This window comes from Tursiops truncatus, chromosome 13, assembly GCF_011762595.2.
Source record: "Tursiops truncatus isolate mTurTru1 chromosome 13, mTurTru1.mat.Y, whole genome shotgun sequence".
Taxonomy (NCBI): domain Eukaryota; kingdom Metazoa; phylum Chordata; class Mammalia; order Artiodactyla; family Delphinidae; genus Tursiops; species Tursiops truncatus.
In genome coordinates this window covers 6,932,995-6,949,795 of record NC_047046.1, presented here as the reverse complement: position 1 = coordinate 6,949,795, position 16,801 = coordinate 6,932,995, and the positions used below count along the sequence as shown (strand labels likewise).

General features: G+C 49.8%; 2 protein-coding genes across 7 annotated transcripts in view; both read left to right on the top strand.

Moving 5' to 3' along the window:
• The window catches only part of CCDC62 (coiled-coil domain containing 62), a 43,251-nt gene extending 38,258 nt beyond the window's left edge, over positions 1–4,993 (top strand). For both annotated transcript variants that reach the window (XM_073789991.1, XM_033836807.2), the window contains 2 exons: positions 182–269; positions 964–4,993. In XM_073789991.1, the coding sequence (XP_073646092.1) occupies positions 182–235 (54 nt within the window). In that variant the 3' untranslated portion in view covers positions 236–269; positions 964–4,993. The remainder of the gene's footprint in view (positions 1–181; positions 270–963) is intronic.
• A 1,030-nt stretch (positions 4,994–6,023) lies between these two features.
• HIP1R (huntingtin interacting protein 1 related) overlaps positions 6,024–16,801 on the top strand; it is a 27,500-nt gene continuing 16,722 nt past the window's right edge. For 2 of the 5 annotated variants that reach the window (XM_073789989.1, XM_033836806.2), the window contains exon 1: positions 6,024–6,217. In XM_073789989.1, coding sequence (XP_073646090.1) covers positions 6,125–6,217 — 93 coding nt within the window. In that variant the 5' untranslated portion in view covers positions 6,024–6,124. The remainder of the gene's footprint in view (positions 6,218–16,801) is intronic. The other 3 variants (XM_073789990.1, XM_033836802.2, XM_073789988.1) reach the window with 3 other exon arrangements.

The window sequence follows — 16,801 nt, the reverse complement described above, 5'->3', positions numbered from 1 at the left end:
ACATGAGCGGGAAATCAACACATCTTTTGGGTGGATGACGTTGGTTTTATGAAATTACTTCATTGTATTTCATTAATTCCCTAAGGTCTTTTAAAGGCATTTCCGCTATATTTGTGTATTGTCCTCTTAAGTATTTTCTAGTTGTTCTATCCTGGGTATTAATTTGGGAGTTGTTTTGTAGAATGTGGAAGTCTCAGAAGAGTCAGCTGAAAAAAATACCCTTCTCGGTAATTGAAGAAAACAAATTCATGTATTCATGGTGATCATGGGTAAGTCACCTTTCCTTATCTCACCTTATATCTATATTTAATAAGTAACTGGGGAGCACTGATAATGTGGAGTCCCAGCAGTGCGTTTGTGTGACCTGTAATCCTTTCTCTTTTGTTTGACCTATTTATACACACCTTCTAAATTTAATCAGAGTAAAATGTCAATTACTTATAAGAGAAATGCAGATCAGAAAGTTCTTGTTCTCAGTACCCAGAATTTTAAACCTAAGGAAGTGAATTCATATAGCTTTCAAAATCGGAATGTAAACTCACATGCCAGCATTTCACCTGAATGTCTGTCTGGAAAGAAATCTTTCTGCGGGGTTTCAAGTCTTATAAAAAGGCTTATTGACCCAGTAAGCACTTTCTTGATTTGTGTTTCCTTCTATCAAACCTTCATTTCATAGGCAAAGTTTCTTTAGAATCCATTTTGATCAGTTAAAAGGTAAAATCGTTTCCATTGTTTTCCACTTAAGCATAAGAGCATTTTTAAGACCCTGAAAGCAGTAAGTAGCCCTCTCCCTGTCTCCCTGTCTTCTTTCTCTTTGCTGAGAAGTTTTCATATTTATAATATTTTCCGTGACCTTATGTTGATGAGAATCAAGACATATAGTTAACTTTTTAGAGACTGGGAGTTTACAGCACACCATCCAGTGCTCATTGATTTTTATTTAACTCCATTTCCTTCGCGCAGAAGCCGATTTCTCATCCATGTGGAAGGCAGGAAGCAGACATCAATACCTAATACTTAACCTTGAAAACAAAAAGAGGATTGTAATCCTTCGTAAGCAACATTTAATACCAAAGGGGAGCAGAGACCGAAAGTTAATTTTTAAACATCTATATTTTGTTTGTCTTCAGGTTAACCATTTTCATGTGTAAGAAATACTTTTCATGTGTAAGAAATATCTTTCATGTGTAAGAAATTAGACCTAATTGTATGTTATATATAATATACAAACTTGGAATTATGCTAAGAGAGAAAAAGCCTTCTCTGTAAAGATGCACGCTACAGTTAAATACTCGAGAAGCTCTTTCAAAGTGTGAACATCAAATAGAGAATCCATACATATAAAATGCTGTTTTAACTGATTTTTTTAAAACCTGCGCATACATTTAAATTATAACCAGTAGCTTATCAGAGTCAGCTCCAAATCTATGAGAAATATGTTCTCTTGTGGTTTTCAGCCCTGAACTTTGCTGTGTAAAGACATAAAATGATATGATATAAAATATTTTAAACCAGAAACTATCTCCTGGGTTACTGACAGTCGAGGTCCTTCTGTTCCACAAGCTGAGCAGAGCCCCCTCTTGTCTAGGTCAGTCGTAGTCCTATCAACTTATACAAACAAAAGCTTGCTGGAAGATCAAGTTTTATATGCATTTTTTTTTTATCATTAAAGACTAAAACATTTCTGTTTTAACTTGTAATTTTTTAAAGAATATACTGATCCGCTTCAGTCAATAAAAAATATTTTTACTAATAAAAATAATTTTCTGGGATTTCTTTTTATGACACAGGGGTGAAATAAGGAAAGTTAGTCTCTTGAAACCAAACCTGGCAAGTTAATTTCCTCAGGAACGGGAATGTATTTTTTTTAAGCATTGCAGATATCAAAGTTCTATTGTGCTGTACAAATGCCCCTTTGTTAAAAGGTTTCAGTGCTTCTTCAGAGGTGATTTTCATGAGAGTGGAGGAGCCACCCCATTTAGCCTTTTTAATTAGGGTGCTGAAAAGAGAAATTGGGTGAGGTTTGGCTATGTTCTTTATAAATGCTTGCTTTCTGCCCAGGATAGGCTGGTTTGTACAGAGCAAGACTGAGAAAGGTAGTGTGTAGTCGATTCTGAACTATTGCCTCCAAGGTAGAAACCTGAAATGTCCCTGGAGAGGCTGACTTTCTGAGAAACAAAATATTAAATTTTCTCCTTCTCTTTATGATAGTTTTATGGCTGCATGTCAACTTACCTAGTGAAAAGAGAACACTGGTTAGGTGCTAAAAAGAACAATTTCAGGGAACTAAAGGATTTGAAAGAAGTCAAAAGTTATTTTGTAACTAAATGTATTTTAGCTCATAGGATTATAGTATCTACAACACCTATTCTTACCCTTCCACATTCTTGTGAATTACAGCACATGCAGTTCAAAAATGGAAACCTTAAATTATCAATTTATCTCTCTCAACCTAAGTTATTTAAATATGTGAGCAATTTCTGTTAAAGAGAGGCAGCCTCAGTATGTTGAAATAGTTGCAAGATGAAACTAGATTTTAGCCTTAATATTTTGTCATCAACATTCTTTCACCTTAAGAGGAGGCGGGAATTCCCTGATGGTCCAGTGGTTAGGACTCTATACTTTCACTGCTGAGGGCACGGGTTCGATCCCTAGTCAGGGAACTAGGATCCCGCAGGCCCCGGGGCCAAAAATAGAAAAAAAAAAAGAGGAGGCAACTAAATTGTACTGTAATTTGCCTGCCAGAAATTATCTCAGCCATCAAAAGAGACTGATGTGAGTATATTTTTAGAGTTTGTGAACAGCTCTATTAAACAGAAATAGAAATACCCCCAAAGAAAGAAATCAAGATAATACATAAACACTTAACAACAGTTTTAACTAAAAAGTGCTAATAGGATGCAGGAGCTTGAGAGCCTTTAAGGGGTAAGGTTGGTTCATTTCAGGAACGTGGCTGAGTTTTGGAACCTTGTGCATACCATGGCTAATTGATCTTGCAGTTTTTCTTGGTGGCCTTGACCTGAGACTTTCCTTCTCTGGTTAGATGCCTGTAGCTAGGTGACTGTTTCAAAGGCATGCACCTTTGTTTCTCTTGAGCCATGTGATGACAATTTGGTTGGGGTCCATTTCAGAAAGGTTCATGATTCTGCACCTTAAACAATCATCTTGGCAACCACTTCATACGTGATAGAGAATAGTGAATAAGATCAGATTAAGAAACCAGACACATTAATCAGAACGACAGCTGACACGGTAAGTTAAAAACCAGAATGGCCTTTGCGAGAACTTCATCAAATGAGGGCACATTCATCAGTCCTGTAAATGATGATTTCTGGGTTCTCAGCCAAATGCATGCTTAAGAGAGCTAACAAGAGAAGACAAAATAATTTGAGCGCACATCAAGTGTTGCTTTGCTGGCCACTGGAGACACAACAATGAGCGAAGCAGACTCAATCTTTGTTTACAGTCTAGTGGAAGAGACAGATCTTAATCAAATAATGACAAATAGGTCATGAAAAACTGGTAAGGCTATGAAATAAAGCTTTGAGCTACTGTGTCAGCATATAACAGGGGCATAGGTCAAGGGTGGAGGGCTCAGGGAAGGCTTCCCTGAGGAAGTGACATCTGAACTAAGCTGAAATATGAGTAGATGCTAACTGGCAAACAGGAAGAGAAAGAGCATTCCAGACAATGGTAACAGCATGTGCAAAGGCCCTGAGGTGGAAAGGAGCGTGACACATTTTCGGACCTGATGGACTAGGATGGGGCAAGCTGGAAAGACGCTGGGACCAGATCAGACACACGTGTCAATGAGGCAGGCAGTGTGGGGACTGTAGCACCATCATTTAGTAAGCCCAGTGATGTAAACTCTATTGTTTGTCCTCTTGGATTTTCCTTGAAATCAGGTCTAATTTGTAACCTTAATGCTTTGCCTTTGTAATGGCCCAGGGGAAGCATTAAACAGCCCTGGGGATACCTCACAACAAGGAGAATCTCAGCCAAACAGTGACAGAGTCAGTTCTAGAACCAGGTCTCCTGCCTGAAGGTGTTCCGAGAGGTGAACCTGACAAATTGAGAGTGGGGAAGCTTGTGTCCTTTTGTCCCCAGGAATGCTCTTTCATAAAACTAAGCCGTATGTTGAAGTGCCAAATTATGGAGGGCTGTTCACTCACTTTTTCAACTCCTTTTCACACACATTTTTTACTGGACGTTGCTAATGCACCAGACACCCTGCTAGGCACTGAAGGTATAAAACTGAGTAAGACAGGGAATTCCCTGGTGGTCCAGTGGTTAGGACTCCACAAGGGCCTGGGTTCAATCCCTGGTTGGGGAACTAAAATCCCACAAGCTGTGCAGTGCGGGCAAAACAAACAAACAAAACTGAGTAAGACAGGGTGGTCCTTGCCCTCCAGCTGCTCAAAAATATTTCTTACAAACAGATAAATTACATTCAATAGAGATGTTTTAGCCAAGTACTCTGGGATCCCAACAGTATTGAGCCCAGCACCTGGCACAGTAATCAACTCTTTATTATTGAAAGAGTGGTAGTTGGTTGCTGATGAAGTCCCTGTGGCAGACATTCTAAACCCAGAGGGGTGTTGCCTGCTTTAAAAGAAGACGCTGTGTTAAGTGTGAAGATCACAGGAGAAGCGCTTTCGTTGGATGTGGAAAAAGGAGTCCGAGAAACAGCTGGTCTGGAGCCTGCAAATCCCTTTACTGCAGGCTTATTCCACCACAGCTATTGACTAGAGTGCTGAGAGTTAAAAATGAAATAATACAGGGCTTCCCTGGTGGCGCAGTGGTTGAGAGTCTGCCTGCCGATGCAGGGGATACAGGTTCATGCCCGGGTCCGGGAAGATCCCACATGCCGCGGAGCGGCGGGGCCTGTGAGCCATAGCCGCTGAGCCTGCGCGTCCGGAGCCTGTGCTCCGCAACGGGAGAGGCCACAACAGTGAGAGGCCCGCGTATAGCAAAAAAAAAAAAAAAAAAAGAAAAGAAATAATACAAGTAAAGGGTTTTGTCCAGTGCCTAGCAAGTAATAAGCATTCAGTAAATATTAGCTATTGTTATTCTGGTAAAGAAGCTTTTCGGTGATTGGAATTAGATAAGGCGTGGTTATTTTCTATCTTTAGGGGAGTGAGAGGAAAGCCTTGTTAAATACATCTTTCAAGTTCCCAGTGTCAGCTCTGGGACAGGCAGTGAGGAACCAGTGAGGCTACAGAGAGGGCCAGGGAGACAATGTCCAGGGTTAGGTAGGCATCACCTTCTCTCTTCAAAGGGGGTGTACCTTCCCTAGTACCTGTATTGGGTGATTTCACACCTATATTCTGAGAGGAAAGCTGAGGATAGCAGAAACAAAATAACCATTTGAGAGATTAAAAAAAAAAACAAAAAGAAAAACTTCAGTTCTGTGACCGGTAATTTTAAAAGCAAACGAGTAATAACAGTGTTTTTAAAAATCTCACACCACCTCCTGTAGCAACTGTTCCATGCACTTTGATGGCCCAGCTCTGCGTTTGGTCCAGAGCTGTCTGCAGGCTGTCCCAGCCCTGCCTCTCCTGGTCCCCTTACCGTTTCTCAACTCTTGCAAGGTGTCCTCGTGCAAAGCCCGCAGTCTCTGAAAAGTCATCGCACAGTCCCGCGTTGATAACAGCTGCAGTTGCATTAGAGATGCACACAGAGTGGACAGCTCAATGGTATGCCTTTTGACACATAAAGTAATATAGGACTTTTATAAAGGAAAGAAAAAAATGTCCAGTTGTGATTCCATTGGTCAGATTTCATCGAGGCCAAGTTTTCTCCAATTAACCAGATCCTGGCCTGGTGTGGACAGGACTTGGTGAGTCCGGGCGGAGGGTGTGTGCGAGGACGGAGGAGGGACTGGTGTTTCCGCTCGCACACGAGAGGCGTCGAGGGCCTGGGGGCCCCGGCCCGTGCCCCTACCCTGGCCAGGGGCGCGGCCGAGCGGGGCGGGGCGGGGCGCGTGGGCGGGGCGACGGCGGCTCCTCCCCCGGCGGGCGGGCGGCGCCTTACGGCGGGCGGCCTCGCGGTGCCTAGGCGCGGGCGGCCGGCCTGGATCGCTCAGTCGCGCGGAGCCGGGCCCAGGAACGCAGGCGGCGGCAGGATGAACAGCATCAAGAACGTGCCGGCGCGGGTGCTGAGCCGAAGGCCTGGCCACAGCCTGGAGGCCGAGCGCGAGCAGTTCGACAAGACCCAGGCGAGCGGCGGGGCGGCGGGCGGGCGGCGCTGTCCCCCCTTCCCCTCACACGCGTCCCTCGGGGCCCGGCCTGCGCCCGCCTCCAGAGCGCCGGGAGCTCGGGCCGCTCCCCGGACCCCTTGCTCCCCGGCCATCTGGGGGCCCCCGGCCGCATCTCGGCCGCGGCCACACAGCTCCCCGGCCTTCGCCGCCCGAGCCGACCCGCGCGCAGGTGAACCGGAAGCGCGAGCCGGCGCCCGGGACCGGGGTGGCAGGGGACTGGGATGCAGCCGGGGACTGAGATGCGACCGGGGGACCAGGTGGCCAGGCGACCGAGGTGTCCAGGGACTGAGAGGCGGCCGGGGACCGAGGTGGCTAGGAGCCGAGGGGCGGGAGGGGCCAGGTGGAGGGAGCCGAGACGCGGCTGGGGGCCAGGTGGGGTCAAGGTGCGTCCCGGGCCTGGGTGCGCCCGGCCTGGGCGGCCCGACTGGATTTCTCCGCCCTGGCCGCGCCGCCTCTCCCGGGCTCCGTCTACTTTTCCCACGGCTTAAAAGAATGCCCCCTCCTCGGAGAAGCAATGCATTTCCTTAAAGGAAACTCCCTGCTTCCTTTTCTCCTGAGCTGTTTTTCAGGGCCGCACAATATCTTATTATCTGCTGGGCGAAAAGTTTCACGTCTGTAGCCAGACTTGTTTGCCCGAGCGCTGGCCCACGTATAAACAGGTTCACACCCCCTTATTAAGTGACGGCGCCTGACAGACAGAAACTTCCTAGGGCTCCCTTCCTGCACTTCCCACGCGCCCGCATCTCTTCCAGAGGGTGGCCTATCCTGGGAGGGTTATTTTAAAAATGAAACAATGACGGGGGTGTGTATTTGTCCATGTGTTCCTGCTGAGACCACACTGATGAGGGCGTTGCTGTTTCTGGTTTTCTGTTCCTTTTTATTTGACAAACACTGAGGTATTCTTATGCCTGGGGGAGGGGGGAGCATACTGGGTTTTTTGCCAAAGTAAGTCAACCAGGACTGAAACAGCAGAAAATTTTTACTTTAGAAATAAACCATGGACTTCCCTAGCGGTCCAGTGGTTAAGACCCCACGCCCCCAGTGCAGGGGGCACGGGTTCAATCCCTGGTCCGGGAACTAAGATCCCGCACGACGCGGCCAAAAAAACCCCAGAAAACAAAAACCAAAAGCCAGAAGGAACCCACTCACTCCTGTCTAAAGTAGGATGATGACATTTGTGTCTGCCGTTAGCAAGGTCCTTCCCACCTCTCCCTGCCAGGAGCAGTGACTTGTGCGGTGTCTTTCAATTCAAGTTAGCACATGCAGCCTACAATAACTTTTGTTTTGAAGTAAGAAAAAATGCAGGGGAAACATCTAACCTTTGTGCTTGAGATTAACAAGGAAAATGATAAAACCTTGGCTCTATAAAAGACTAGTGCTGAACCAGCCGAGCCGCAAATTATTAATTTAGCCTTTGTAGTCATCATCATCATCTGGCCCCTGGTGTATTTTCAGCCCGGATAGCCCGTCATAAAAACACATGTGGCATTTAATTTAAAATCATTAATACATAATTAATTGTGCCAGGAACTTGCGGAAGGAAGGGGAGAAAATTTTAATTGGCAGAGAGAATCTGGATGTTGTCAGAAGATTTATTCATTCACTGATTTTTTTGTTTTTTCTGTGGTTTTGAAGAGCTATAAAGAGGTCAGATTGCTACATAGAGGAGATGGAATTTAAAGGGCCAAGTTCATTGATCTTACTCTTAAATTGTTTTAAATCAAGGGCAAGCTTTCTGAATGTCAAAGAGAAAGCATCTCTGATACAGGACAACTTATTCTGGTGGTTGGTTTGGTAAACAAGAGGGTGTTTTGTTTTTGCTGGTTGGGTTTTTCTCATGAATAATTCTTTCTAATAGGTGAATCTCATAGGATTTACCCATTCCAGGGCTATTTTCTGGAAACATGGAATTCAGGTTCAGTGTCTAGATTTAATTATCTTCAGAGTGACTTATTGAGGGATGTAGGAATCAGGTTTTGTGCATGGTTAATATTTAATTAGATCGCTCCCGGAAATATCTAGTGAGCTGCCAGCCAGACCTCATTGGTGGAAAGGACGAAGAGAGCTGAGGTTGCTGCTTACACGTCTCCTTCTGGACAGAAAATAGTATATCCGACCCACCGACACACCTTCCCTTTGATCTGCACTGCCTGTGGCTTCACGTTGACCACAGCGTCCTGTGTAGCAGAGGGGCACTTTGGTTTCCTTAGAACTTAAGTCCCCTACCATCCCGCCAGCCTCGCTTTTCCTCCTGGGTTTCTGGGTCAAGAGGAGGAAAAATGCTTCCATATTTGCTTTCTTGACTGGCCACACCCTGTTTTGCAAAAAGGTTCCGAGTGTGAAGGAAGGGGGCAGTCATGCATCCTTCGTGTGGCAGGTACTTGTGTTTGCTGTATGATGTGGGTATGCGAGTGCGTGTGTGTAATCCCAGGGGCACTGTCCAGAAAGCTGGTCTATTCTTCCCCAAGACTTTAGTCCCTTTGGTGATAAAACCCCTTTTCAAAATGGAAGTGACAAAATTGTATTGGCTTTTTGTTGTTGTAGTATTCTGAATGCAGAATAGTGTGGCATACGGTATACCTGTATGTTCTGAACCTGAAAATTGATTGTCTCGTTAAAAAGATGGTGTGGTACCATGGAAAGCGGTAACTAACACCCGAGTGCTAGCCTGTGTTCCTGGTGCTTAACTCCTGTTTCCTGGTCTATAAAAATAGAGATGATTCCATCTACTTCCTAGGGCTGTTTTAAGGGATAGAAATGGTGGGGTGGGCTAAAGAGGGACCCCTCAAAGATGTCCACGTCCTAATTCCTGGAACCTGTAAATATGTTACAGCCCTGGGTAAGAAAATGCTAATCAGCTGACCTTAAAAATAGGGGGCGTAGCCTGGGTTATCCAGGTGGGCCCAGTGTAATCACGGGGCATTTAAATGTGGAAGAGGGAGGCCAGGGAGGAGGTCAGGGTGGTGTGAGGTGAGGACAACGCCACCAGACATCGCTGGCTTTGAAGCTGGAGGAGGCAAAGCAGTGGACTCTTCCACGGAGCCTCTAGGAAGAAACGCAGCCCTGCTGGCACCTTGATTTTAGCCCTGGAAGACCCGTTTTGGACTTCTGACCTCCAGAACTGTAAGATGATAAATTTGTGTCGTTTTAAACCACTGAGCCAATAGTGGCCATTTGTTGTAGCAGCAGTAGGCCACGAATACCTACGGGATGCAAAACACGTAGTACAGTGCTCTGCAAATGGTCAGCTAGCCATCTTTCTCCCTTCCCCACCCCCAAAAAGCTTTATTTGAGAACTGTTTCATACCTTCCATGAGGGAGGAGATCCGTCTTTGAGGTATAGCATGGGTGAGGACTCAGCAGATTGGAGTCCTGGAAATGCTAAACTCCAACCTTGCTTCTTCCTTGTCTAAGTGCGCCTTTGCCATCTGGGCCTCGGTTTCCCCTGAAGGAAATGGAGACAGAGCCCAAAAGCTTCCTGTAAGGTTAGGATGAGAGCGGGGCCACGCGGCTTAGTACACCAGGCCCGGCGGGGAAGAAGGGCATTAGATACAGGCATTCGGGGTAGAGCTCCGCAGGTGTTAGGGGTTTTCTGGTAGGGTGGGGGCTGTGGAGGGGGGAGCAGCAGGTGGAAAACTGTTCGTAGGTCCAGTTTTCCAGGTCAGTGACGTGTCCCTTCTGCAGCCTCTGTGGAACTGCAATCTTGTAAAAATTAACATTTATTGACACTCAGGGCTTCTCAGGCCAGCTCACGTTAGAAAAATGCTGTCCAGTAGAAACAGAATAGGAGCCACGTGTATCGTTTTTAGATTACTTAACCACACTAAGACGCAAACAGAAACAGGTGAAATTCACTTTAATCATATATTTTATTTAGCCCAGTGTATCCAAAATGTAGCCGCTCCAACACGTAATCACTACAAAAATTATGAATTATACATTCTTTTCCTCCTACCAAGTCTTCAAACTCCGTTTTGTGTTTGTTATAGCACATCTCAATTTGGGCTCACATGTCAGGCCTTCATTAGCCACACGTGGCCAGCAGCTACTGGATTGGACGTCAGGGTGTTAGAATCACCTGGGGCGCTTTTAAACTCTTCTGTGTCTAAATGCTGGAGATTTGGAGTGATTTGGCTTGGATTGGAGTCCTGGGCGCATAGGTCTATTTTTTTTTTTTTTTTTTTTTGCGGTACGTGGGCCTCTCACAGTTGTGGCCTCTCCCGTTGTGGAGCACAGGCTCCAGATGCGCAGGCTCAGCGGCCATGGCTCACGGGCCCAGCCGCTCCACGGCATGTAGGGATCTTCCCGGACTGGGGCACGAACCCATGTCCCCTGCATCGGCAGGCGGACTCTCAACCACTGCGCCGCCAGGGAAGCCCGGTCTGTTTTCTTAAAGTTCCCTAACCAGGAATTCTTTAGAATCTCATTACTGAAGGCAAGCCACAGGACACAGACAGGTGTTTGGGAACTTGAGTTTCTGGTTCGAAGGCTGTTCCCAAATTGGCAATAGTCTTTTGGACTCCCATCCTTTGCAAAATGTTTCCTCTGCTCTGACTTCCCTTCCCACATATGCCAACACCCCCTCTGCCAGGCAGGCAGACTTATGCACACTCCCTTTTTTAAACAAAATTTTATTGAAGTATATTTGATTTACAATGTTGTGTTTAATTTCTGTCGTACAGCACAGTGACACCGTTATACGTATATATTCTTTTCTATTGTGGTTCATCACAGGATATTGACTATAGTTCCCCGTGCTCTACAGTAGGACCTTGTTGTTTATCCATCCCATATGTAATGGTTTACATCTGCTGACCCCAAACTCCGTCCTTCCCTCCCCCACCCCCTCCCCCTTGGCAACCACAAGTCTGTTCTCTAGTCTGTAAGTCTGCTTTTGTTTTGTATTTGGGTTCATTTGTGTCGTATTTTAGATTCCACATGTAAGTGATATCGTACGGTATTTATCTTTCTCTTTCTGACTCACTTCACTTAGTATGATAATCTCTAGGTTCATCCATTTTGCTACAAATGGCATTATTTCATTCTTTTTAATGGCTTTATAATATTCCATTGTGTGTGTGTATATATATATGTATATATATACATACCACATTTTTATCCATCTATCTCGGTGGACATTTAGGCTGTTTCCGTGTCTTGGCTATTGTGAATAGTTACACTCGCTCCCTTTCTGTCTTCGTGTGGCATTACCACACTGTTAGCTACCAACCCCTTTCTGGGCCTCATTTAAATGTTTATTTTAAAAAAGTTCCCCCACCCCCAAGCTTGGGAGGAAATCTAAACCACATGGTGAAAGCCAGAACCCCCCCCAGCTCCACCCACGTCGGTCAGCTCCCTGAGGGCAGGGGCAAGGGGCCTGGCACCCACTGCAGGCTGGCCGAATGGCCAAAGAACAGAGGTGAGCGAGGCTTTCTGAAAAGGAAGAGAGAAAGAACCAGGCTCACGACCCCCAGGATGCTGCCTGCAGAGCCTTGAGTGAGCTGCCCCAGCGGCACTTGCCTTCCTCCCCGGCCCCCGGAGGTGGGCCAGCTGCGGCGGGCAGCGAGCCGTGCCCTTCCTTCCAGCTGCGCTGCTATCGCGCGCCCCTCGGACACCCTCCACCTGCTTCTGCCACATCAGCCAGCTTGGTGATGCTCAGGGCAGCTGCTGACTTCCTGGTTCCTGGGGTTTCCTGCCGCAGGCCCCCTGGGCTCCCCGGGTATCCGGTGACCTGTTGGTTCAGGCTGGGGTGGGGTTGTGGCTGCTCGTCCTTCCCCTCCCCCTCCCCATCTTTGTACGTTTGTCCCACGACACGTTCATGAGGGGCCACTTACTGTGTACGTGTGGGCTTGCTTCTGGTGCTCTGGGATATGCTACGGGAAGATGAAGATCATTCTCATCCCCTCCAAGGGTTTTCGTCTTGACGAAGGAGGTGGGAGATGAACAGGTGTGCTGTGGCAGAGCTGTTAAGAGCGAGACTCTGTGCCTCAGTCTCCTCGTCTGCAATATGGATATAATCATAGTGCCCGAGTCATGGAGGATTTGCAGGATGACACAGCTCCTGGGGCGGAGTGAATGCTGCACTGAACGGCTGTTGGCTGTTACGTTGTGTATGGGAAGGTGGGCTGGACTGAAGAAATGGAAATGATGCCCCCTTGGTTCCGTCCCTGAGCTTCTAGTTGAGCGTCTGTGAATGGGGAGCTGGGGCTGTTGGGGAGGGCAGTAGATCCGCCACGGGGGTTGGGCGGACTTGGGAAGGTGGGGAGCAGCCCGTTCCTGGAAGAGCGATCCTGCGGTGCCCCGTGCTCCAGGACGGCAGGGCCTGCTCCAGGTGACACCGTCCTCTGGAAGATACTCTGGTGGGGAGCCCCAGGGAGGAGCCCCGGGGAGGTGCCCCAGGGAGGAGCCCCAGGGAGGTCGGGGGAAGCCGGCCCTCCTGACCTTGCCCCCAGGCCAGCGTCCCATTTGTGAATAAAACCTGCCTGGGCACTGAGTCCAACAGTGCGAAGTGGAAACTCTGGAGTCGAGTCTAGGCCTGCTTGGCGGGGGGACAGGGAAACGCAGCCGGCTAACCTGAGCTGGGGCTTGAAGAGCCTTTGCCAGCCGGCCGCGCTGTCAGCGATACCCTTCCCCCCAGCCCGCTCCCCCCAGCTCCACCTGACTCCAGGGTGGACTCAAATATCACCTTGTTTGCGAAGCCGTCAACCGCTTTCCTCCTGCCCGAGCCTTACTAGGCTGCCCTAGTTCTCATGATATTATTCCCACTATTCCTGTCTCCCCAAACCCTGCAGCTGAACCGGCAGGAGTGGACGGCCGTGAGGTCGGGCGTGTGTTTAGATCCAGGGTCACGGAGAAGGGATTGCATTGCCTCCCCCTCCGAGCCCCTAAGCACTACCCTCTGAGCCCCAAGATCCTCAGGCACGGACAGTGTTGGCTCCTGTGTGCTAGCACCCAGGACTGCCCGGCTCGGGGGACCCGCTCGGCGTGCGTGCGCTGAGTAATGGTGCCACGGCGGCCCGTGGGTCTCCCTTTTTTGATGCTGCCACTCAGTGAGGCCTAAAAAGCCATGGCTCCCACTGCAGGGAAAGACTGAGTTCTTGGAGAAAAGTTTAGTAGAGGTGGAGTTGTTTCTCCTCTTGCTGAAATAAACACAACCTTCAAATGCATTAGGTTCTCCCGCCAGGGAGTGGCTCAGCCCCCTGGCTTGTGGGACAGACAGGTCTATGGAGTGGTGTCACCAGGGTCCAGGCAAGGAGCTGCCCAGGCTGGCTCCCTGTCCATCCTGGAGGCGGGACTCGGGCCGCGTCCTCCTCTCCTATCTCTTCCTCCTCATGTGTCACCTGCAGAGCCCGGGGGAGAGGTGGCAGTGTCCCCCAGTGAGCCTCATGCTGGTGGATGGCAGGATCCTGCCGGGGGCTCCTGCAGAGGAGCAGCGGCCGCAGCGCGGGCCTCCCTGCAGTTTCATAAATGGTCGAATGATTGAGAGGCCCGGACAGAGCAGGCACGGGGGGGCGTGAATAAAGGGAAGAGACGGTTGAATCGCAGGATGGTGTTGCTGCACTGACTTCCCTCTGCTGAAATGACTGAGTTGCAGACCTCTGGCCCAGAGCTCCCCACCGCTTTGCCTGCGACCGCATTCAGCCGCCTCCTCGGCTACAGAAATCCTGTGTTTGGTTTCATCAATGGCCTTTGAGGTGGCAAAGCATTTGAATGAGATCTTTCTGTCCTTCAAACAACTCTTTGGAAACACTAAAGCAGGATAACCCACCTCTCTGCCAGTCCCTGTGACCCGGCTCTTTGAAGGATGTTTTTTTGTCCCTGCCAAGTGCCACCGTGAAGCACGTCATGATAACAGTACAAGGAGGATTGAGTCTGATTCATTTCAGGGTTGATTTTAAAAATAGAAAATGTTTTATAGTTGCCTTTACTATATAACTCTAGTGGATAAATTATTAGCTAGAGAAAGAGACACACACACTGCCTTGAATTTAACCAGTACTTATATTTGAAAGAGCTTTCGTTCATTCAAGTATTCACTCTTTCATTCATCCAGTAAAGATTTATTGACCTCCAGGCACGGGTTTCGGGACTGGAGGTACAGCAGGTAGCAAGACCAACAGGATTTGTTGTACCAAGTACGTCTGTTCAGGGGTCAGAGGTAGAAACAGAATACATGGTAAACAAGATAGTTTCAGGGGGGCTTCCCTGGTGGTGCAGTGGTTGAGAGTCCGCCTGCCGATGCGGGGGACACGGGTTCGTGCCCCGGTCCGGGAAGATCCCACATGCAGCGGAGAGGCTGGGCCCGTGAGCCATGGCCGCTGAGCCTGCGCGTCTGGAGCCTGTGCTCCGCAACGGGAGAGGCCACAACAGTGAGAGGCCAGCGTACCGCAAAAAAAAAAAAAAAGAAGATAGTTTCAGGGAATAAATGTCCTGGGTGAAAGTAACCAGGAGGAAGCTATCTGTGTGGAGGGAGGGCTGCTTTAGCTAGGATGGCTGGGGGAGACCCCCCCAGGAGGGGCGTTTTAACTCAGAGCAGGGTGACCCCAGAAGCACAGCCGGGCTTGGGGGTGGGACCAGGCTTGTCCTGTTTGAGGAACAGAAGGAAGACGGTGTGGCTAGAACAAAGCTAGATGTTCCAGACACACTTTGTGTGTGTTTGCATTCTCAAAGAGTTCAAGGTTTTTTTGCTCCTGCTTCCCAGACGGGAAAGGGGAAGCTTCTAAAGTGAAGGCGCCCCTGTGGGTCAGAGTGGATGGGACCGGGGTCTGTGCACTGGGGTGCCATGGCTGGCAATGGTGGAACTGGGTGAGCAGACCTGTATTTGGCCCCATTCACGTGGGCTCCTGGGGAAGGGGTCTCCCCGAGTCCACGTTCCTCTGCTGTGCAGAGCTCCCCACGGCCTGGAGGACGTCGGATCTCGCAGAGAACGTCCAGGGCTGCAGCCTCTGCGGTCACTTGGTTCTGACCCCCTGCAGGGGCTGTGGGTTTCTAGAATGGTAGAATGGTGTGGCCAGTGTTGGTGCGCACCGGACTGTGGCCTCATGCGCCGCTCTCCTGCTCTATCCTCAGTGACCGTCCTCTCCCCGTGGCTCTTCCTGGAGCCCCTTTGTCTGGCATGCAGCCCCACAGGCGACGGGGCAGGGAAGGGCTTGCTGTGTGCAGTTGCTGACCAGAGCGTCCCAGCTTGGTTGCCCGGCTTCGCTGACGGCGTCCACACCCCAAGGCTTCTGTCTCGAGTCCACAGCAGGGGCCGAGGCTCTTGGGAATGTCACCTGCTGGGGCTCCTGCCCCGGCCCCGCTGCCTCAGCCGGGTCGCCTCTCTCCTGAACCAGCAGCTAGATGCTTTCTCGTGTGTCCCTGGGAGTCACCTGTCCAGGGACAAGTGCCACTGGTGGCTCTGTCTGGCCTGGTCTGGGGATTGCCTCCTCAGGCTTGACTCCCAGGGCCTCTGCTGGCACCAGATGGGGCTTTTATGTGACAAACAAGAACGAGATTGTTCCTGGAAGCAGGGGCAGGTGTGTCCTGAGGCTCTGGCTCCCATGGACCCAGTGGGGCCCTTGTAAGAGGCCTTCCCAGATGTCCCCACCCTGGCTGCAGGACACAAGCCGCCCCGGGAGGGAGCCGAGCTGAAGGCCCAGAGGGGGCCCCAGGGTCCGAAGGCCTCGCCTGCGGGAATGGGGGAGCCGTGGGGGAGCCCCCTGAGCTGCTCGGTGCCACACGGTTGCTGTTCTTACCTGCGGTTTGAACGAATCCTGGATCCAGAACCTGTGTTTTGACTTGGAGTTGGGCCAGGTCCTCCCTGAGTGACACCAGGCCCTCGGGAGCTGGGTCCCTGCAGGGGGACAAAGGGGGACCAGAGGACGCGCGCGCTGGCGCACGGCTCCCTTAGCCCGGCCCCTCCCCCAGTGAGAGAGGCTGAGGGGACAGTCTACAGAGCCAGCAGCCTGCTCGACCCGGCTTAACGGGGGAGGGTTGTCTATGTGGGGACAGTGCCTAGAATAGTGCCTGTGTTCGTCATTGTGACCTTGAGCTTTGATTTCCTCATCCACATGCTTCAAGGGTTACTTAGGAGATCAAACGAGACGATAATGGTGAGGTGCTCGGCACGGTGCCTGGCACATGGCTGAACTCGATAAAAATCATTTTATTATTCATTTACTGAGGCCAGTTTGCTGGCCTCTGGCGTGAGATATGCCTCCTGCCAGCTTCCTGGTGCCGGCAATTCTGGCTGTGTCTCCAGAGCCTGCTAGAGCCTTTCCACCCCTCGGCCTTGTCCCCCGCCGCCCTCCGGAGGGTCAGGCCCCTCGCTGGGAGGTGGCTCCCTGGGCCTGGGCTCGGGATTTTTCCAGCACAGAAGGAGCAGCGGTGGTCTGAATGGCCGTGACACTGTTTAGTCACCCACCCTCAGGGCTCTGAGAAGCGCGCCTCTGCCCGCCCTCCAGCTCCCTCCCCCAGAGCCCCCCTGGGCATATCTGGGGGTGTCAGAGACCCACCGTTACCGCTCTTGTCCTGCTTGGCTGCTCCCTGCCCCCCATCCATGGC